Here is a 23,142-nt window from a genome sequence, read left to right as displayed (position 1 = left end):
GGCCCTACCTGATAGCTGAGGACGCCGTCCGGCTCGTTACTCCCAGCCGGCATGGCGGAGCCCAACTAGGTCTCGCCCGCCGGCTCCAGGCCGAGCGTTAGCAGCCCACGCGCTCTGGTCTGGTTTGAGCGGATCGCCCAAGCGGCGACCCCTACCCTGGAGCCAACGGTCAACCATCAACCGCCGCCGCCTCCATAGCCACCGGCCCGCGAGGCTTCGCCGCAGCCAATCAGCGCGCGGCCTGTGCGGCCAATCAGGGCGCGGAGCAAAGGAGGACGCTGTCCGGCGGTACCCTGGGCTACCAGGAGGAGGGGGGAGCCTGGGGAGCCGACAGCTCCGGGGCCTGGTTGCCTTGGAAACCTTCTCCCTCCCTTCAGGGGCCTCTGGGCTTGAAGGTCTCTCCAACTGCTTGCTACCAATCGAAAATCTCGTGCTTCCATCTGCGGATGCACCTGACCCTTGAAAACTGAGGAAGTGTCGGGTTTGTCTATTGTGATTTTATTTCTCGGGTTATGATTTTTAAACTCTGGAGAACCATCCCTTGGGGTCGCAGAAGGAAGCAACCGAGGATGAGGGGGAGGGGCCTTCTAAAATTACTTGTTAATCCTCGAGCTAGTGGCCAGATTAAAGAACATTAAAGGGAAGCAGTCAGGAAGTGATCAGACCCCCTCCATGGACTCACTATGATTTAGATCTTCTCCCTGGGCTCCAGGTTGGCAGTGAAAAACAGAGAGTTGAGCTAAGGATGACTGTTGAAATAATTACACAAAAATGTTTCCAACTGTTACAAGAAATGATCTAGGGCAAATTATTTAACAGAAGACCTACTGATCTAAGGCAACTTTAGAAAACCATGAGTAACACATTCAATCTGATTTGGGTTTTTAAAAAAAGAGAGGCTGGCTGTAATCCAACCAAACCTCTGGCTCCAAAAGGAGGAAGAGGGTCTTTTGTTTTATGTCCACCATCACATCAGACCATAAGCCAGTCCACACTATTAAAAGAAAAAGAGCAATTGCAAATAATTCTCAACCTCCAAAGAACCTACACTTGGGGAACGTAATCTGGTGCATGTTAAAGTTTCAAAACCTGCCTACCCCTCCTTGCATTGGCCCTGAAATTTGAAACAAGGTTGTGCTTCAGTGTCCCTGAGGCAGAACCATATTTCTGATCTCTGGTTCAAGGCCTTGGTCCCATTTCTGAGTCTTAGTGTTCATTGCCACAGCCTCTATTGCTCTCCTCACTAATCCTGTCTTGAGTCTGGAATTCACTCCCATTTTTGCCCATCAAAATCTTAATCATCCTTCGAAGTCAGTCTCAAAGGCTACTTCTTCCAAGAAGCCTTTCTCTACTCCACTCTCCCCTACACCCCTAAGAGATGTTATCACTTCCTCCTCTGAATCCTCGTAGCACTTTGTACTTTTCTTAAAGCAGTTACCATGCTGTGGTTACATGCTTTAATTATATGTTGACTTCAGTTTACTATAATATAGTAAGTTTTTGAAGGCAATAATTATTTTTCTTATGCCCTTCTATATACTCCATAGAGCCTCAAAGAATGCTGGGCACATAGAACATAGTCATAAATATATCTTACATAAGTATATGTAAGTTATATAAGTATATAAAAACTTATACATAATTTATAAACACATAAGTGAATATATGTGCTCTTAATTCAGTCTAACCAAAAACATATTGAACACTTACTAACCACAAGCCCAAATGGCACTTGAGGTGCATGGAAATCTACAATAAAATACACATCTCCAAAGGGTTTAGAGTCTATAATCAGGGAAAAAGGATATACGTTAATATGATGACAAGATAATAGAACATAAAACAAGAACCATATGAGTAGTACGGACAATAAAGATTATAAAAATTCAGAAGAGAAAATAAGGAGTTCCTGCTGTGGTGGCAGTGGGTTAAGGATCCACTGTTGCTGCAGCTGTGGTATAGGTCACAGCTATGGCTCAAATTCAGTCCCTGGCCTGGGAACTTCCATATGCCTTCGGTGCAACCGAAAAAGAGAAAGAAAAAAAAATTCAGAAGAAAAAATAAACTTTATGACTTGGGACACTTAAGGAATATGATACAGAAGACATAGTTTTGGGCTAAATCCAAAGATAGTCAAGGGAGTTCCTATCCTGGCTCAGCGGAAACGAGTCTGACTAGCATCCATGAGAATGCAGGTTCAGTCCCTGACCTTGCTCAGTAGATTAAGGATCTGGCATTGCCATGAGCTCTGGTGTAGGTTGCAGATGAGGCTCGGATCTGGCATTGCTGTGGCTGTGGCTGTGGCTGGCAGCTGTAGCTCCAATTCGACCCCTAGCCTGGGAACCTCCATATGCTGCAGGTGTGGCTCTGAAAAGCAAAAAAAAAAAAAAAAAAAAAAAAAAAAAAAGTCAAGCCACGGTAAGGAAAGCAGACATCTCAGGTCTTGCACAAAGACTTATCAAAAGGAATGCACATGACCCATTCAGGGGAGCCATGATTTAAACCAAAACAGAAAGTTACAGAAAAGAGCAGTAACAAGCAAAAATTATAGTAAAGAACAACTATGGCCAGGTTATAGAGAACCAGCCAATAAATTCACTCTCTATTTTCTCACTTGATAGAAAGTAGGACACTACTGAAACTTTAGAAGAACACTTCTACGCACCAGGACCTGGGTTTAGTGGTGTAATGCAGAGTGTCACTGAATATTCCTAAAACTCCATTATGTCTCCATTTCACTGGTAAGAAAACCGAGGCTCAGAGAAGCTTAGCAGCTTTCTCAAGGTCAGGCAGTCATTAAGCTTAGATTAGATCATTTATTAAGTCAGAATGTATTTCCTGAGAATCAGTGTGTTCAGCATTGGGTGTTAGGGAAACAGCAATAAGACAAACAGAGTCTGTCCTCCTGAGCCTTACTATCTAGTGTGGAGACAATAAGCAAGCAAATAAGACCATCACAGGTTATGAGAGCTGCTGAGAAGTAAATTGCAAAGTTAAGCAATAGAATAACAGGCATTGGGGGTGGGGAGAGCTGCTTTAGACGAGGTGGTCAGGGAGGGCTTCTCCGAGGAGGTGAGGAGACGCTCATCTGATGAGATGAGTCGAGGATGAATCTGTCTGATTCCAGGGTTCTTGGCCACTACGCAACCCTGTCCTATCATAACTACTACCGTTGCCCAAATCTGCCCCTGGGGGTGAGATGAGTTAGAGGGCAGAACCCGAGGCAGAGGATCCTTGAGACCGATGGGCACCGTGGTAATTCAGGAGGGACTAAGGATGGTGACCAAAGGGAAGGTGTGCCCCCCACTCCCCACTCCACAGAAAGCCATTCCCCAGGTGCTCTCAGAGGAGTGGGTATGAGTGGGCTGGGCAGGGACAGGAACAAGGAGATAGAGTTCCAGCGGAGCTCCAATGGGTCTGATTTTCCTTCAGTTGAAATGTGGGAAAAGGCAGTGCCTCTGGCCCTTGACTTCAGGGTCAAGAGCCCCATCTTCTGGTCTATTGTGCAAATGACAAAAGGAACTAGGCCACAGAGGCAGCCTCTGAGGCACCTGTTATCTGGGGTGCTGCAGAGACAGGCTTTCCCCTCACATGCAGGGCTGTTTTGGTCTCTCCTTCCCAAAGGAGGCTGGCTCCCTTGGCTCCAGGCTCCGGGCTCCCAGCCCCTACTTCTCCCTACACTGCTTGGAAGAGCGCAAATGTGCAGCTCTCACCTGGCCAGCAAACAGGAGCTGGAGTTAGCCGGAAGGAGGGATATTCCACCACGGACACCACTTCACGCTAAAGAAAGCTGTGGGGGAAAAAAACAGCAGAACAGAACTCACAACCTTCTGAGGCCTGCACAGGTGGCTTGGCCTAGAAGGAGACATAAAATGGACAAGTAAGGAGTTCCTATTATGGCTCAGCAGGTTAAGAATCCAACTAGTGTCCATGAGAACACAGGTTCAATCCCTGACCTCGCTCAGTGGTCTAGGGATCCAGCATTGCCATGAGCTGTGGTGTAGGTGGAAGATGTGGCTCAGATCTAGCATGACTGTGGCTGTGGTGTAGGCTGGCAGCTGCAGCTCCAATTTGATCCGTAGCCTGGGAACTTCCATATACCACAGGTTTGACCCTAAAAAGGAAAAAAAATGGACAGGAAAATGTGAAATATGGGTGGAGAAAGAGACCACACACACACACACACACACACACACACACACACACACACACACAAAGCAAGGAGGCATGCTACATGGTTGACCTCAATTCTTTTTTTTTTTTTTTTGCCCTTTCTGGGGCCACTCCCGCGGCATATGGAGGTTCCCAAGCTAGGGATCTCATCGGAGCTGTAACTGCCTGCCTACGCCAGAGCCACAGCAACACCGGATCCTAGCCGCGTCTGCAACCTACATCACAGCTCACCGCAACGCCAGATCATTAACCCACTGAGAGAGGCTGGGGATCGAACCCGCAACCTCATGGTTCCTAGTCGGATTCTTTAACCACTGAGCCACGACGGGAACTTCCCGGTTGACTTCAGTTCTTGAAACAACTCTATGATGTAGGTTCTACCATCCCATTTTATAGATGAGACAACTGAAAACTGAAGCTTAGAGATGTAACCTGCCCCGTTCACACAGCCGGCACAGTTAATAAATGGAGACATTGAGCTCTGAGGTCAATAGTATCTGACAGCAGCGTGCACACATTTAACTGCCTACTGCCTCCCATGGGGCTGCCTGGAGCCTTTGTCCTTCTCTAACTTTTATAGGTTCTATCCTTTCTTCGTGGTCTCCAAATGTTTGTTTTTTGTCTTGTGTTTTTGTTTTGTCTCTAGATCCTTCCCTTCTCTAAGACCAGTGGTTCTTCAACTTTGAAGGGAGAGGGTAGGTCTTGAACCCCTCCCAGGACATGACAAAAATCTGTGGGACTCTTTTCAGGTAAGTAGACAAAGCCCCCAATTTTCCATATCATTGTAAGGATATTTTCACAGCCTGCCCAGCGAAGCACAAGGCACCTAGCATATATTGTTTTAAAATATTGGCTGGAAAACATTGAAATTCTCTGATTCAGAAACAAAAAGATAAAAACACGAAACACTCAAAAGGTCTGAGAAAAACGTTCTCACGTAATTGCAGGCAATTTTTCCATCAAAAGCGTCTTAACTTCTCCATCAACCTAACCATACTTCTTGCTCTGTTTAAATTGTCAAAAGAGCCACCAGGGCAAGAGGGTCTGGTCTTTACTTGCCATTAGGTAGCTTCCAATTCCCAGCTGCATCTCATGCCTGATTTTGTTTCTAATCCTTCCTCTTAATTATACATCTAAACCCAAGGAAATGTTGGAGGAGAAGACATCAGGATCCAAGGAAACACTTAATTAGAGCTTGTTGCGCTGTCGTCTGGGAGCATTTCCTGTGAAGGGAGAGGGGAACGGAGAGAGGCATTGTTCACTGTCAAGGTAAAAGGGTGATGCAGGTGCATGGTACTCTTTGAGCCCTTGCCAAGTCACAGCATCTCTAAAGAGACTACAGAATGTGATTGTCTTTGTTCACAGCATGCTGCCAGCCTGGGACACTGCACATCACAGGGAAGAACCATACAGCACCACAAAAACTGACTCTTGACTGGGAAAAATCCCTTCCCATCCATGCGTCATCAGCAACACCCTTAGCAATTGCCCTATACAGGAGTTCCTGTTGTGGCTTAGTAGGTTAAAAACCCGACATAGTGTCTGTGAGGATGCAGGTTCTATCCCTGGCCTTACTCTGGGTTAAGGATCTGGCGTTGCCACAAGCTGAGATGTGGGTCGCAGATGCAGCTTGTATCTGGCGTTGCTGTGGCTGTGGCGTAGGCTGGCAGCTGCAGCTCTGATTTGAGCCCCTAGCTCAGGAACTTCCATATGCTGCAGGTACAGACGTTAAAAAAAAAAAAATAGAAATTGCTTATACTATACTCATGTACACCTTACTCCAGACTAAGCAAGGCTCTAGGAGATAGAACCCAGGTAAAATGGCAAAAACCAACTTTCTGCTTTCTCTGGAATCAAATTGAGACACTCAGACAGAAAGAGGTATGGGAAAGAACTTATAGAGGGATCAGAGGAAAGAAGCTTTGGGACTCCCGGATCTAGATAGGAAATCCTTCAGGATTTTGGGAGAAACAGGTATTAACCAAGAATCACTTGCCAAGTCCTTGATATCAGGTTTGAACACATTTGTATTCATTAAATACATTTATTTCATCTGTTTCTAACCGACATAGCTCAGCTTAGAACTCAGGTCTGTTTACATGGTTTCGTTCCACATCTTATCTACTTGGGGATAAGACCTCTTGAGCTTGTTATACTAACTATGGAAGTTCTTATTCACTTTTAGCCAGTAGACCTAGGATATCCTGAAGGTAGCAGCAAATTCCCTACCTTGCGTCTGTATAATTCTATATACCCCACTCCTTAAAAATCACCTTATCTCATTTCTCTCCAATGGGTCTGTAAATGTACTCAGAATATTTCACAGACTAGAAAGCTGAAATATGCCTAGAATGGGGACTTGTCCAAGCCAGTTAATAGCAGAGCTGGATCAAGAACCACTCATGCGGAGTTCCCGTCGTTGCTCAGTGGTTAAAGAATCCGACTAGGAACCATGAGGTTTCGGGTTTGATCCCTGGCCTTCCTCAGTGGGTTAAGGATCCGGTGTTGCGGTGAGCTGTGGTGTAGATTGCAGATGCGGCTCGGATCCCACATTGCTGTGGCTCTGGCATAGGCAGGCAGCTACAGCTCTGATTAGACCCCTAGCTTGGGAACTTCCATATGCCGTGGGAGAGGCCCTAGAAAAGACAAAAAAAAAAAAAAAAAGAACCACTCATGCTTTTCACTTTATTGGGTGGATTCCTAGAAATATACTTCCCTCCAGCTGCTTCCTGCATAAAACTGAATTGGCTTCCATTGAACAGTGAATTGTGAATCTCCTTCAGGGCTGACATGAACTCCCTGCAGCAGAAACTGAGGGCTTCTCCTCTGTTACCGTTTCCCATCAGATTATACTTTCATATAATTTCCACTTTGGCAGGTTCCAGTGATACCCATTCATTATTTTACCAAACAAACTTTCATGAAGTTCTGAAGATAACTATTACTGCTTCTTATCTCAAGAAGCACTTTATCTGACATAGGTATCAATTCAATCCAAGCTACTCTCACTCCCAGTAAAATACCCCTTGAGGCCTTTTATTTTGCAGTTAAGAAGAAAGAGACCCATTCAGACATTTGGGCTGGGGCAAAAGGAAATGGATATAGAATTTGAATGTATTTTATGGATGTATCTTTTTCCACCTCTAATCTCTTGTTTGAAAAGGTCAGGCTCCTTTTTGAAGATGGCTGAGTTTCTCTGGTCCTTTCTTACAAAATATAAGAAAGAATATTTGCTATAGTTACCAAGAACAACCAGGGCTATGAGATGGTCCATCAAGGAGTAGCAGAGAAAAAAAATCCAACCTTGAAACAGATGTAGGAACAGTCAACTTTGTTTAGGATAGGCGAAATGAACAAGGGCCATTACAATTAGATTATAACCAGTAGATGTGACAGGGTCTCTCCAGAATTTCATGTCCCTGTCCTCTAAGAATTGTCGGAAGAGATGGAAAAGCCCTATATACCGACACCATATACAAAAATAAATTCAAAGTGGTTTAAAGACCTAAATGTAAGACTGGATACTATAAAACTCCTAGAGGAAAACATAGGCAGAACACTCTTTGATGTAAACCGCAGCAATATTTTTGGACCCATCTCCTAGAGCAATGGAAATAAAAGCAAAAATAAACAAATGAGACCCAATTAAATGTAAAAGCTTTTTGCCCAGCAAAGGAAATCTTAAACAACATGAAAAGACACCTATGGAATGGGAGAAAATATTTGCAAATGATGTGACCAACAAGGGATTAATTTCCAAAATATATAAACAGCTCTCACAGCTCAATATCAAAAAGAACAAACAACCCAACTGAAAAATGGGCAGAAAATTTAAGCAGACATTTCCCCAAAGAATACAGACTAAGAGGCACGTGAAAAGATGTTCCATATCGCTGATTACTAGAGAAATGCAAATCAAAGCTACAATGAGGTATCACCTCACACCAGTCAGAATGGCCATCATCTAAAAGTTTACAAACAATAAATGCTGGAGAGGCTGTGGAGAAAAAGGGACCCTCTTATATTGTTGGTGGTAATATAAGCTGGTGCAGCCACTGTGGAGAACAGTGTGGGCGTTCCTTAAAAAACTAAAATACTGAGTTCCTGTTGTGTCTCAACAGGTTATGAACCAGGCTAATATCCATGAGGATGAGGTTTCAATCTCTAGCCTCCATCAGTGGCTTAAGGATTTGGCGTTGCCTCGAGCTGCAGTGAGCTGTGATGTAGGTTTCGGACTCCGCTTGTATCCCGAATTGCCGTGGCTGTGGCGTAGACCGGAAGCTGCAGCTCCAATTCAACCCCTGAGAACTTCCATGTGCTGCAGGTATGGCCCTAAAAGAAAAAAAAAAAAAAAAGTAAATCAACTACATTTTAACTAAAGTAATAAAAATAATTCTGGTCAAGACCCACTTAAAAAAAAAAAAAATGGGTGTTCTCTGTTGGCTCAGTAGGTTAAGGATCTGGCATTGTCACTGCTATGGCTTGGGTCACTGCATTGGTGTCCTGGCCCAGGAACCTCTGCATGCTGTGGGTGAAGCAAAAAAAAAAAAAAAAAAAAATATTGGTGCCAGCTTTGTTTTGGTTAGAGTCACCCCTAAATGCATCCGAGCTTGAATACATTCATCTTTTTAGTGGAGGGTATTTCTTTAAAATCTTTCTGTCTTTCCTCCCACCACCCATGGTTTGGATTTTCTATCTCTTCTAGTAATCTTTTTTTTTAAAGTATTTGTCATTTAATTGAGTTTTTCAGTTACACAGAATTGAGCACATTTTCTTTGCATCAATGAGCTTATTTACATCATTTCTTATTTTTCACATTTACACTTTTCCCTGCATCCTCATGGATACTAGTGGGGTTCGTTACACTGAACCATGATGGGAACTCCCGCCAGCACCATTCTTTTTTATCTTTTTTTTTTTTTTTTTTTTTTTTTGTCTTTGTCTATTTAGGGCTGCACCTGCGGCATATGGAGGTTCCCAGGCTAGGGGTCGAATCACAGTTGTAGCCGCCAGCCTGTGCTACAGCCACAACAATGCCAGACTGAGCCGTGTCTGCGACCTACACCACAGCTCATGGCAACACTGGATTCTTAACCCACTGAGCAAGGCCAGGGATCAAACCCTAAACCTCATGGTTCCTAGTCAGATTCATTTCTACTGCACCACAATGGGAACTCCCCACCAGCACCATTGTTAACGGGAAAACAATCAAAGTATTTCCAGTAAAGTCAGAAACTAGTTAAAGATGACCCCAATCAGCACTATTACGTAATGGGTAGGGCAGGGATTAGCCAATGAAAGTGACAACAGAAAAAAACAAAACCGATAGCAATCAGAAAGGAACAGACTAAATTATATCCTTGTAAACCTGGAAAACCTAAGAGAATCAACTAAAAACTATTGCAAACAAAAGACAATTCAGAAGAGTGGCTGGGCACAAGGTTATGCAAAAATCAATAGTTTCCTATAACACAAAACGCAACTGATTAGATAATAGAATGAGAGAAAAGATTCCAATTCCACTAATAAACCAAGAGATGAAAAGATTGAGCAAACAAGTAATATGCAAGAACTAGATGAAAATGTCAACTGAGTGGCAGAAAAGAAGCCTTGGGTAAATCAAAAGACACATGCTGTGTCTGGTAGGAAAAACTCAAGTTTATTAAAGTCGTTAATCTTCCTTTCATTCATCCATAAGTTTCAGGACATCACAATAAAACTACCTTTTTTTTTTCTTTTTTTTTTTTTTTTCTTTTTTTGTGGACAAGCAAAAAATCCAGGAACGCCCTGGGAGGCGGAAAACAAACAAACAAAAAAAATTAAAAAAAAAAAAACTGGCTCTCTAGTTCGATTCCTTCCTCACTCCTTATCTCTTCTGAAGGAAAATGCTCGAGAGCCATGAAAGAGCCCCCAAAGGGCTCCCTTAACGGGGATTCAACTCTACAACCACCTCCAGATCCAACCTCACGGCAGAGTGGCAGACCCTCCCCCAGCTCCCTGTGGCCCACACCTTCCTGTAGCCACAACCCCTGCAGCCTTGGGACTGCAAGCAGAAAGATGTAAACACTGTGTTCCCGGGATGTCACCCCTGAGTGGCACGTCAGAGCCCTGGGAGGCGCCACTCAGAGAGATGCTATTGTGGGTTAAATTGTGCCCCAACCCCCAAAACACCAAAAAGATATGTTGAAGTCCTAAACCCTCCCCCCGGCTCCACCCCGCCCCGCCCCAGGTATCTCAGAATGTGACTTTATTTGGCAACAGGTGATCACTGCAAATGTACTTAATGAAGATGAGGTTACCCTGGAGTGGAGGTGGCCCCTAATCCAATATGGCAGGTGTCTTTATAAAGCGATGGCCAGGTGAAGACACGGAGAGACACAGGGAGGACACCACATGAAGACAGAGGATCGGAGCCATGTGTCTCCAGTCCGGGGGATGACAAGGATGGATGGCAAACCACCAGAAGCTAGGAGGAGGCAAGGCAGGGAGAGTTCCCCTACAGGTTTTAGAGGAAGCATGGCCTGCAGATTTCTCCAGAACCTAAGACAATACATTTCTGGTTTTTTTCTTTTTTCTTTTTTCTTTTTTCTTTTTTTTTGCTTTTCAGGGCCTTACTGGCAGCACATGGAGGTTCCCAGGCTAGGGGTCTAATTGGAGCTACAGCTGCTGGCCTACACCACAGCCACAGCAACACAAAATCTGAGCCTCATCTGCAATCTACACCACAGCTCATGGCAATGCCGGATCCTTAACCCAGTTATGGAGGCCAGGGATCGAACCCGCAACCTTGTGGTTCCTAGTCAGATTCGCTTCCACTGCGCCATGACAGGAACTCCTTTTTTTTTTTTTTCCCCTGACAATACATTTCTGATTAAAGCCACCCAGTGTGTGGTACTCTGCCACAGCAGCCATAGGCAACAAACCCAAATGTCTCCAGTTAGAATCTCTGCACTCCTTATCACCAGGGCAGGAGGCTGAGCGTCCACTGGACGTGGCCTGGTGCAAAAACCAATAGAGTTTCAAACAGGGAATCTGACTGATCGGTCCAGCCATGAGTGCAAGGATCCCATGCTTGAGAGACACACTCCTGGGGCAAGAAATCACTCCAGCATCCTCATCCTTTCATTTGCCTCCAACTTTACCCGACTCTGCCCTGAGGACGGCTGGCCGGGGCTGGCCCCTCCTCCTTAATGTTGGCCCCTTTCTGCAATGAGTCTGCCGAGCGGGGCCCAACCTGGCTCTGATGTTACTCAACACTAGTAACCTCAGGGATCCCGGGGAAAGTAGAGCCTCAGAGGGCCCCAGGCTAAACTTCCGGATCTGACATGGCAGGCCGAGTGACCTGGGGCACTGAATTCTGGGGACCTGTTATTTGCATTCCAAAGAGTGGGGGTCGGAGTTCCCGTCGTGGCGCAGGGGTTAACAAATCTGACTAGGAACCACGAGGTTGCAGGTTCGATCCCTGCCCTTGCTCAGTGGGTTAACGATCCAGTGTTGCCTTGAGCTGTGGTATAGGTCGCAGACGCGGCTTGGATCTGGCATTGCTGTGGCTGTGGTGTAGGCCAGCGGCCACAGCTCCGATTGGACCCCTAGCCTGGGAACCTCCATATGCCACGGGAGCGGCCCAAGAAATGGCAAAAAGACAAAAAAAAAAAAAAAAAAAAGAGTGGGGGGTCACCCAGGTCACGCATAGGCCCCTCCCTCTACCTGCATCTCTCTCCCTTGTCCACCTGGCAAACTTCTACCTACTCTTTTCACACCAGGTCACCGCACCTCCTCCTCCAGCAAGGAAGTCAGTCACCCCTCCTCTGCACCATCCCAGCCCTCCTGCACACGTTTCTCCATTACAGCTCTCATCCCACGCTAGAGGATTGGTTCCGTAGACCGGGAGCTCCTTACACACGGGGAAGGAGCGCTCTTATCTCTGACCCCCTCGGGCTTAGCCCCGCACCCACGCCAGCAATGCGCTAGGGCTTTCTCGAAGGTCTCTCGTGCTTTTACCCTTCCAACTGCGGGTAGAATGTTAGGACCATCTTACTTACACCAGGACAAAAATCTCTCTCCTGGGATCATTTGATTTGTAGCTGGTCGGCTCTTTCATTAAACAAAGAGCTCCCTGAGAGAGCAAGCCGTGTTCTTTGCCTCCCCGGGTCCTAACCCCATTTACACAAAAGTCGCTTTCAGTTAATGCAACTTCAGCAGCTGCCCCCACACTTTCTACTTTCAAGGAAGCACCCTGATAACCCCATTACATCTTTCTGGTACTTTCTGACCCTTTCGTCTCCAGAGAACCAGGCAGTCCAATTTCTTTAATGCCATGGGATCTGCGGCAACCACACCACATTTTATGGTCTTCATTCAATTTATTATAGATCTTGTGACATGGCCCTGTTTTTCTGAAAAACAGGTCACCTCTTACATTAGTTATTTGGCCATCAGCCCTCTCTTTGCTGACAAGGGTGAGGATTTTTTACAGCTCCTTTCTAGTAATGGGATAATAGTGCCTCCTGGAATAAGAATCAAAAATCTTGGAGTTCCCTGGTGGTGGCTCAGCAGGTGAAGGATCTGGCATTGTCATGGCTGTGGCACAGGTTCAGTCCCTGGCCTGGGAATTTCCAAATGCCATGGGTGCAGCCAAAACAATGAAAAAAAAAAAAAAAAAGAAAGAAAGAAAGAAACAAAACACCTTAATGATGTTCATAGGCTTTGACCCAACAAGTTCTACTTCTGGCAGGTAACCCCAGGAAAATGGCCAGAGATGGGTTGCAGAAGCATTCTTTTTTTTTTTTTTTTTTTTTTTTTTTTTAGGACCACACCTGCAGCATGTGGAGGTTCCCAGGCTAGGGGTGGAATCGGAGCTGTAGCTGCTGCCCTACAGCACAGCCACAGCAATGCCAGATCCAAGCCACATCTACAACCTACACCAAAGCTCATGGCAATGCCAGATCCTTGACCCACCGAGTGAATTCAGGGATCAAACCCAAGACTTCATTGACACTAGTCAGGTTTGTAACCTGCTGAGCCGCAACAGGAACTCCCTACAGCAGCATTCTTTATATGCAACAGGGAAGGAGTTCCCGTCGTGGCGCAGTAGTTAACGAATCCAACTAGGAACCATGAGGTTGTGGGTTCGATCCCTGGCCTTGCTCAGTGGGTTGAGGATCCAGCGTTGCCGTGAGCTGTGGTGTAGTTTACAGACGCAGCTCGGATCCCACGTTGCTGTGGCTCTGGCGTAGGCCAGTGGCTACAGCTCCGATTGGACCCCTAGCCTGGGAATCTCCATATACCGCGAGGGCGAGGGCGGCCCTGAAAAAGGCCAAAAGACAAAAAAAAAATAAAATAAAAAAATATATGCAACAGGGAAGACCCCACTGGGGGATTTGGTACAATCTTCAAAGTGAACACGGGGGACATGGCTAAGCGTGAACCCGAGGTTGTAACTGGGTGGAGACATGGCGATCTCTCCAACTGCCCCTGCAGCAGCCTCCCCTCCCTAGTCTTGGAGACATCTCCCAGGCAGAAGGCTTCCATCTCCCTTGTCTCCAAGTCCTACCTGGGAAATTGTCTGGTTCAAGGGCATCTCACAGGATGAAGTCCAGAAAGATGGCTCATCCTTCCCTCCCACTCCAGTAATTCTACCCCTCCCCCACAACACTCCGAGTGACCGCTCAGCTCTCTTTCTCTGCTCCTTGGCAAGTCAGAAGTGTCATGTCCTAAGTTTTTCTTAGGAGTACCTCTCTGCTTCCTCTCTGCCAGGCCTGGGTTTAAATGAACAGACAGCCCTTTTACTGCTCCCCTGGAGTAGTAAGTTAATTCAGTTGCATCATTTTTATTTATTGATCAGACTCCTTGGGGTGCAAGTCACAAAAACACACTCAAACAAGTTTCAACCAAAACAAGAAAGAAGGACAGTAGGAAGAAAGGGAGAGAGGGAAAGAGGAAGACAAGACGGGAAAGAAAGGAAAGGAAAGGGGAAAAAGGAAAAGAAAAAGGAAAAGAAAAGAGTGGAGGAAGGGAGAAATCTAGGAATAAATGACTTCAGGTAGAGCAGGAAAAGGAGTCCAAAATATAACATTAGGATCCTCTCATGCTTTACCTTTTTTTTTTTTTTTAATTCTTTTTAGAGCTGGACCTGCAGCATATGGAGGTTCCCAGGCTAGGAGTCAAATTGGATTTGTAGCTGCCGGCCTACACCGCAGCCACAGCCACAGCAACCCAGGATCTGAGCCTCATCTGCAACCTACACCATAGCTCATGGCAACACTGGATCCTTAACCCACTGAGCAAGGCCAGGAATCAGAGCCACATCTTCATGGATACCAGTCGGGTTCGCTAACCACTGAGCCACGACAAGAACTCCTCTCATGTTTTACCTTTATTCTCTGCTTTCTCAGTATTGATTTCATGCTCAGGCTGACTCTCCTTCCTTCCTCAGGTAATTGCAATATGACCATTAGCGACTCTAAACTTACATCACCTTCCTAGTTAATGATTCCATCAGTGGTTATTTGGTCGGGTTTTTTGTTTTTGTTTTTGTTTTGATAGGGCTGCACCTGCAGCATATGGAAGAGCTCAGGCTAGGGGTCAAATCAGAGCTGCAGCTGCTGCCCTATGTCACAGCCACAGCAACACCAGAACTGAGCCACATCAATGACCTACACCGCAGTTCACGGCAATGCCTGATCCTTAACCCACTGAGCGAGGCCAGGGATCGAACCTGCATCCTCATGGATGTTAATCAGGTTCGTTACTGCTGAGCCACAATGAGAGCTCCTCCATCAGTGGCCATTGGGGGTGAGGGATCAGAGTGTGGAACTGGGGGAAAAGTCATTTTTTTGTCTTATTTTAGCTAGTTCCAGAAAAGAGATCAGGGAAGGCTCTGAGTAGCCTGGCTTGGGTAATGTGCCAAACCCTAAACCAGTCATAGTGGCCAAAGGCTGGGTGCCCATAGGATCAACATACGTATACATACATATCCTGTGTCTACCCTTGGTGCTGGGGAGTGAGGTGGCCTTCATCTGACCTTCATGGACGAAGAATTGAAGGAAGGTAGTTCCTTGAAGACATACTGGACAATGAAGAAAGCAGGTCCTTTACACCTGACCAGCCCTGCCGCAATCTCCATCTGTCCCCGTGTGTAGTCAAGCTCCCCAGTCTCTCCGGCATTTGCTCAGGAGTCATTCTCACAGCCTGACAGGTTCATGTGCAACAGGCAACCCCCTTCCAGGCTGGTCATCAGTCTTCTCCGCGCAGCTCCTCCCATCAGATCTGGGTCTGCTCTGACAGCAAACAGCAACAGCAGCTAAGCAGGACGAGTCCGAGAGTGTGACCCTAAGTCTGGTTTCCCCCTGACTGAAGCCTCCTTCCCTTTTTTTTTTTTTTTTTTCTTTTTGCTATTTCTTTGGGCCGCTCCCGCGGCATATGGAAGTTCCCAGGCTAGGGGTCAAATCAGAGCTGTAGCCGCCAGCCTATGCCAGAGCCACAGCAACGCGGGATCCGAGCTGCGTCTGCAACCTACACCACAGCTCAAGGCAACGCCAGATCGTTAACCCACTGAGCAAGGCCAGGGACCGAACCCGCCACCTAATGGTTCCTAGTCGGATTCGTTAACCACTGCGCCACGACGGGAACTCCGAAGTCTCCTTCCTTTGCCTCTGAGACAGAGATCACTGAGGCAGGCCCAGGTCAGAAACAGGCACTCCAAGGCCAACACTGGTAGCTGTCCAGCGTACACCCCACGCACACTTAGCTTGCCCAGCAGGACCCTGACACTGATGCTGGAAAGATGCTCCCGGAATCTGGGTTCTTGTTCACGGAGCCAAAGATGAACTTGGCGAACATACAGGCAGCAAGCAAGCAAAGTCTTTATTACAGGAAAGCAAACAGCTCCCAGGACAGCTGGGAGGGGGAAGAAGAGTCCCCCTCTCTATTGTCCTATAGGAGTTTTTAATCCCTTAAAAATGGGGGGTAACCAATGTGGGTCCAGAAAGGTGTGGTTTTCTCCCCTTGGCCCTGCCCAGTTACCTATATCAGTCCTTGTCCAATAGGAGTCTTAGGGGTGGAAATATCCCAGAAGTGTCATGGCTTCTTTGCCCTTCTCTTCTGGTAGACTGAGTCACAGAGGGTTAGAGATTAATGTCCATCTGGGCATAGGTACGCTCCCTACAGTAAACAAGGTCGGTGGGGATGTTACTACCTGAAGCCCTTAAGCCACAAATGTCAATCGATAGCCATACCAAAGAATGCATGGAAGCCCCTGCTCCTGCACTGACTCCCTGAGTTATTCTGCCTTAACACAGGTCTGCATCTGCCCAGAGGAAGGGGGCCTGCTCACAACCCTTTATGGGCTGACAACCGCCTACCTGTGGCCCAGAAACAGAGAAGGGGAGAGAAATGACTCCAAGGCTGGTCCAGAAAGAATTTCACGGCTTGGACTTTCGACCCGGGTCAATGTGTCTTGAATAACAGAATGATGGCCTTCTGGTATTTTTGTTGTTTCTGGGTGTGCTGTGGTAGGGGTACAGAGGCAGCCAAGCTGCAGTCCTGCCCTTTTCTGGTCTGGCAGATGCCTTCCTCCCCACGGGCTGTCAATGTCACAACCTCTGGGGAGAGACGATTCCCTGGGAATTGACACACGAGGCCACGGGGAGTGGCCACCAGCCACCTGGATATACCCTGTCTCATTTCTATCCCTTGCGCTGCTTTCAGCTGCTTAGGGAGGAAACCAAAATCAAAGAACTTCAGGAGTTCCCACCGTGGCTCAGCAATAACAAACCCAACTAGTATCCAGAGTTCAATCCCTGGTCCTGCTCAGTGGATTAGGATCTGTGTTGCTGTGAGCTGTGGTGTAGGTCACAGACATGGCTCGGATCTGGCGTTGCTGTGGCTGTGGCATGGGCTGGCAGCTACAGCTCCGATTCCACCCGTAGCCTGGGAACCTCCATATGCCACAGGTGCAGCCCTAAAAAGCAAAAAAAAAAAAGAAGAAGAAGAAGAACTTGGAGCAGGATCCAAGTGGGCATTCTTCCTCAGACTTAAACCCAGATCAAACTCCACATTCAGCCAAGCTTATCAACAGTGAGACTCCTGCCCAGACTCTGAAAAGGAGTAAGGAAAGCTTTCAGGTGGGGTTCTGGGCACATCCCCAAGAAAGCCATGTATTATATTCTGAGCACATTGCCAATGATTTACATACATTATCTCATCAAATTCCACAATGGATCCACTTCAATACCTTTTTTAAAAAAGAGAAAACTAGAGTTCCCGTTGTGGCTCAGCAGATTAAGAACCTGACATAGTGTCCATGAGGATGCAGTTTCGCTCAGTGGGTTAAGGATCCAGCGTTGCCTCAAGCTGTGGTGTAGGTTGCAGACGCCACTCAGACCCGGCATTGCTGTGGCTGTGGCGTAGGCTGGCACCTGCAGCTCTGATTTTACCCCTAGCCTAGGAACCATGCTAGGAACTTCCACCGCAGGGGTGGCCCTAAAAAAGAAAGAAAAGAGAGTGAGAGAGAAAGAAAACTGAGGTTGAATAATTTAAATGAGGTTGAGTAATTTGCCCACATTACAGAACTGCCAGGGACTGAGAGGCCCCATGCCATCACTCTCTCCAAGTCTTTCCTTTGATTGGGGGGATTTCTATCAAGCCTCTCAGCCTATATACTGAGATATGCCCCCCCACAGCATCTGGCTGCGGGGATAATCCTGCGAAGGACGAGTGAGGTGACCTGGCACCTCTAGAATGTGCCTTAGGCTCCAAATCTCCAATCCCAAAGGCAAGAAGTGCATAAGCCCCAGCCCCAAGGTTTCCTTCTGCTTTGAGGTCTCAGCAGAGCTGCTCCTGGGGGCAAGGGCTAAGGCTCCCTTCGGATACAGCTTCCTCCATTAAAAGATGAGGGTCCAATTGGCTCTGGGTTCTCTGGCTCCCCAGGTAGGATTGTTTCCACTGTTGTGTTCCAGGTTCTGTAGAAAATTCGAGCTTTTGCACACTCAAAGCAAAATCTGAATGCCCTTAGAGGACATCTCAGTCCCTTTGGGCTGGTGCCCCCTATCCTTCCTTTGGCTCCAGAAGAGCCCACTGAGTTATCTCACAAGACAGATGCCAGGGTGGGATGGACCGTATGGGCAGTAGAAGCTCCCGCTCAACAGTGTCAGTTGTGACCCAGACTGAATCCACCCTGCTCCACCCTCTCACTGTGTGGGCTTTGTTCTCAGATAGGCTTTCAAGGGGCTGTCTTAGTCTAGCATCTGTTTCATTCAAAGGAATGAAAAAATTGAAGGTCCCCAGCAGACACCATTCTTTATCCAGCACTTGCAAAGAGATCACCATATTGAGCTTAGATTAATGGCCAAGGGACCAAAAATGCCAAGAGGTCAAATACCCTGACCACAATAGCCTTCAAGTTCAGCACCTATGGACTCATCAGAGTCCTGAATGCCAGGATAGGATAACACATTACAGGAGACCATCAGGTCCTAAAAATCTGTCTCCAGCTCCCCACGGCAGGGCTTTGCCCTTCTTGAGGCATCCTTGTTTTGTACCTGTTCAGACAGTTGGTGGTTTGGCAAGCCTGGCAAAGTTTTCTGTAAACCGCTTATCACAGGATATTTTAGATCTTGATAATTAATAGGCAAAGCCAATATCTTTTCAAAATTTGAGCTCACCCCTTCTTGTGACAATATAAGGCTGCCCCATCGTACTGAAGTCTGAGGGAACATGCTTATATCAAGGCTCCCACTCAGGTCTGTCTTTTCCTGGCCGTGCGAGATATGAAGGCATTCATTCAGGCTCCTCTAAGGTCCTGCCGGGGAAGAATGAGGTGATATAAATAACTAGATAATCCGCATCCAGTCATCTTTGCCATACAGTGGTCAAAGAGATCCGAGGTCCTGGAGTTGCTTCTGGGTCATCCTTTCAAGTGGATAAGATTCCATGGACAAGTAAGAATGTTTTTTGCCTCTCTAACCAAGATGTGTCTTGGCACCACTTCTCACCAAGTACCACCCACTCCCTGTCTGGCAGCGAGTCTCCTCTGAGAAAACGGCCCCCCTCCCTGTGCCAGGCTGTTTCTTTCCCTCTACTACATTGAGGGTGGGGTGGGTTTGCAGACCTTGCTGATAATCAGCAGCTCTTTAAAGAGCTATAAATCCATGATTTCAAACAGTCAAGTCTATTTTAATCTGCACTCAGCAAATATAACTCACATTCCATTCACGGAGAAAGAGAAGGTCGTTCCAGGTTAGGGTTCCCCCTCAGTCTCTCCTCCCGATCGCTGGGTGTTTAGACATCTCTGAGATCAAAGCTCTGTGGATCTACCCGCAGATCCAGGCAAGAACAAACCCAGGAGAGGGCAGATGAGCAGCCCTTGGCTCTGTGCGACCTCTGCCCCCGACTCAGACCCACCACACCTGGGTACGTAACCCGCCACTTTGTACTTAGGTGGTGGGGACTTTGGAGAGGGCCAACATATTGTAAAGGCTGGATTTAAAATCAGACAAAGCCAGGGATTCAACCCAGGTCTCACTCCAAAGCCATTTTCACTTTCCCAATATCATATGCTGTTGTTCTGTCTGCCCACTCAGAACACCCAAGAGAATTCCACCGGCCAACTGTCAGAGCCACAAAGAGAGCTCTCTAAGTTGACTGCTTTTAAAATAACTTTAGGGAGTTCCCGTCGTGGCGCAGTGGTTAACGAATCCGACTAGGAACCATGAGGTTGCGGGTTCGATCCCTGCCCTTGCTCAGTGGGTTAACGATCCGGCGTTGCCGTGAGCTGTGGTGTAGGTTGCAGACGCAGCTCAGATCCCGCGTTGCTGTGGCTGTGGTGTGGGCCGGCAGCTACAGCTCCGATTCAACCCCTAGCCTGGGAACCTCCATATGCCGCAGAGGAGTGGCCCAAGAAATGGCAAAAAGACAAAAAATAAATAAATAAATAAAATAAAATAACTTTAACCATGTCAGATAATATAATGAAAAAAAGCTACTATCTAAAGTACTTGTTCAAATCAGAGTGACTCTTCAGGGCTACGTTTCTAGAAAGAATCCAAAGAAATTGGTAACGATGGCTGCCCGCCCCCCTGCCCTGGGAGGAAAACTAGGTGACAGGAGAAGAGTAGTTCACTGTACCTGTGAACTTTTGATGGTCAGGCCACATGCACATGTTACCTCTTGAAAGTAAATGAATAAGATTCCATGGTGGGAGCTCCCATCACGGCTCAGCGGAAACGAATCTGACTAGTATCCATGAGGACGCAGATTCGATCCCTGGCCTCGCTCAGTGGATTACGGATCCCGAGTTGCCGTGAGCTGTGGTGTAGATCGCAGACACGGCTCGGATCCTGTGTTGCTGTGACTGTAGCTCTGATTTCAACTCCTGGCCTGGGAACTTCCATGTGCTGCAGGTGTGGCCCTAAAACACACACACACACACACACACACACACAAACCACCATATTAAAACAACATGCCAATGCTTTCAGATAGATTTCAACCCTCTAGGATGAAATGTATTTTTTTTTTCCAAATGTCTAAGAAGAGAAGAACCTCCTCTCCTATTGTTTAGGGATAGATAGCAGAGGTTTTGTTGTTAGCAGGGGGAGAGTTTGCTCTGGTAGAGAGTTTATTACTATATTTTTGTCAGATTGAGATCCAGTTACCTTTGTTTCTGAAGGTTCAATGTGCATAACTCTTTTTTTTTTTTTTTTAGAGAGCTATTAAATAATGATATCACAATTTGTGGCAGGAAGAGTTCTCATAACAAAATCTTGCAAGCATTTAGATGTTCTATTCTTCACAACTATTAAATTTCTCCTTTGCAAAAGGTACACACAGATCCTGGGCCTCTCGAGTGCTTTTAAGAAGAACATCACATGTGATTTAAGTAGAAGGGTTCTTAGTCCTAGTATGCAAACTCCAGAGAGGAGAAATCATTCATTGCCTGCTGTAACAAGGCTTCAGTTATATCAAAGAAAAATGGACCAAGAGTCTCCTGAAATAGCTAATATTTCCAAAAGCAACCAAATAAAAGACCAAAGAATAATTTTAACAAGAACTGTGCGGAGTGGAGCAGGGAGGTGGGGTTGGGCGGCAGACGCCAGAAAGTTTTTCTGAGGAACATAAAATAAAGTAAAATAAAAACTTGAACAGGGAATTCCTGTTGTGGCTCAGGGGGTTAAGAATCCGATATAGTGCCGTAGGTATGGCTGTAAAAAGAAAAAATAAATAAATAAAATAGACTTGAATAAATAGAGAGGCTTGCAGAAAGCCTCGAGGCAAAGGGCTCAGACCCTGGGGTCACAGGGTCCTGCTCTGGTCACTTGCAAAAACAGGGTTAGTCTTGGTACCCAGCCCTGCAGCCTACTTCCTCCCAGAGAAGGGGTGTCCTTTCTCACAATGCTTTTGTGTTAAACTGGGCTTCACAAAGGATAAAGATGCCAGCATTTTCTGCAGCACATGGGGCAGAAGCCTGGACAAGCTGGGCCTAAACTAGTGACGAGCTGTATTTTCTAGTGGAGCCACGGTGAGTACTTGCCATGTTCACAGTCATACCTCATGCAGGGCCCCTGTATCAGTGTCAGAGCTCTTTAGAGAAAAAGAACAAGTTATACATAGAAAGAGAGAGAAAAGAGATTTGTTTTATTTTGTTTTTTGCTTTCGTAGGGCCGCACCCATGGCATATAGAGGTTCCCAGCCTAGGGGTCTAATCAGAGCTATAGCCACTGGCCTACGCCACAGCCACAGCAACACCAGATCCGAGCCACATCTGTGACCTACACCACAGCTCATGGCAATGCCACTGAGCGAGGCCAGGGATCAAACACGCTATCTCATGGTTCCTAGTCGAATTCATTTCCTCTGCGCCATGATGGGAGCTCCAAGGGATTTATTTTAAAGAACTGGCTCACACAACTGTGGGGGCCACCAAGTCCGACATCCTTAGGGCAGGCCAGTGGGCTGGAAACTCAGGCAGCGCTTCTGTGGGGCCGAACTGATTCTTCCCTGAGGCTTAAGACCTTCAGCTGATTGGATGAAGCCCACTCCCATCACAGAGGGTTGTCTGCTTTGATGTCATGTAGTTATAAACATCATTAAAGAAGACATTAGTGACATCCACAGATACCTTCATGCCAACATCTAGTGTTTAAACAAACAACTGGGCATCGCAGCCTAGTCAGGTTGATGCATAATACTGACCGTCACAGCCACCTCCCAGCTGCAAGGTGCCTCCTGGACCCTCCCCGCAAAGACCATTTTCCCTTCCCTGATTCACCTCAAGGGGGTCAGCATTTCTCCTTTAAACCCTCCTACCACAAAAGGACAGACAACATCTCACTTTCCTATAGCCTAGCTGACTACCTTCAGTGGTCCCCTAGTGCCTTCCAGGGTCATTATCACACACACACACCCCTCCCTACTTCTGGGGGGAAGGAGTTACTTTCAGAACATCAAAACTAGGAGTTCCTGTTGTGGCTCAGTGGTAACGAACACAACCAGCATCCATAAGGATGCAGGTTCAATCCCTGGCCTTGCTCAGTGAGTTAAGGACCTGGCCTTGCTTCGAGCTCGGTGTCGGTTGCAGACACAGCTCGGATCTGGCATTGCTATGGCTATGGTGTAGGCCCGGCAGCTGCAGCTTGGATTTGACCCCCTAGCCTGGGAACTTGTATATGCCACAGGTGTGGCCATTAAAAAAAAAAAAAGAACTCAAAAGTGACTTATCAGGAGCTCCCTGCTGGCCTAGAGGTTAAGGACCTGGTATTGTCACTGCTGTGGCTCAGATTACTGCTGTGGCGAAGGTTTGATCCCTGTCCTGGGAGGTTCCACATGCCATGGGCATGGCCAAAAAAGAAAACACAAAAAACAATAAATACATAGTACCCACCCCCTCATTCTTCTAACCCTTCTCCTTTTCTCTTATTTCCCTGTCCATTCTCTTCGGGTTCTTTGCCCAGACCCCAGTCCAGGGCTGTG

At 46.8% G+C, this 23,142-nt stretch overlaps 1 protein-coding gene and 2 long non-coding RNA genes across 12 annotated transcripts in view; 1 reads left to right on the top strand and 2 right to left on the bottom strand.

The window, feature by feature from the left end:
- SLC4A8 (solute carrier family 4 member 8) overlaps nt 1-218 on the bottom strand; it is a 79,186-nt gene extending 78,968 nt beyond the window's left edge. For all 10 annotated transcript variants that reach the window (XM_084955593.1, XM_084955600.1, XM_084955594.1 and 7 more), the window contains exon 1: nt 9-218. Coding sequence is in view for 7 of the 10 variants with exons in the window: in XM_013988276.3 (XP_013843730.2) it covers nt 9-53 (45 nt within the window). In the remaining 3 variants the exon portion in view is untranslated. The remainder of the gene's footprint in view (nt 1-8) is intronic.
- The window catches only part of LOC146403181 (uncharacterized), a 329,068-nt gene that overhangs the window by 86,823 nt on the left and 219,103 nt on the right, over nt 1-23,142 (bottom strand). The gene's annotated exons all lie outside the window — the stretch shown is intronic.
- LOC146403182 (uncharacterized) lies at nt 31-16,657 on the top strand. The gene is made up of 5 exons (XR_014803228.1): nt 31-481; nt 4,820-4,922; nt 5,318-5,442; nt 8,295-8,497; nt 15,923-16,657. It is a non-coding gene; the product is annotated as an uncharacterized LOC146403182 (long non-coding RNA).

The sequence above is a fragment of the Sus scrofa genome, chromosome 5 (genome assembly GCF_054392235.1).
Source record: "Sus scrofa isolate SSC_HxYL_T2T_F1_AM1 chromosome 5, Sscrofa_HxYL_maternal_Yorkshire_Landrace_v2.0, whole genome shotgun sequence".
Taxonomy (NCBI): Eukaryota; Metazoa; Chordata; class Mammalia; order Artiodactyla; family Suidae; genus Sus; species Sus scrofa.
The sequence above is the reverse complement of the archived record's forward strand: the minus strand, read 5'-3'. Positions and strand labels throughout refer to the sequence as shown.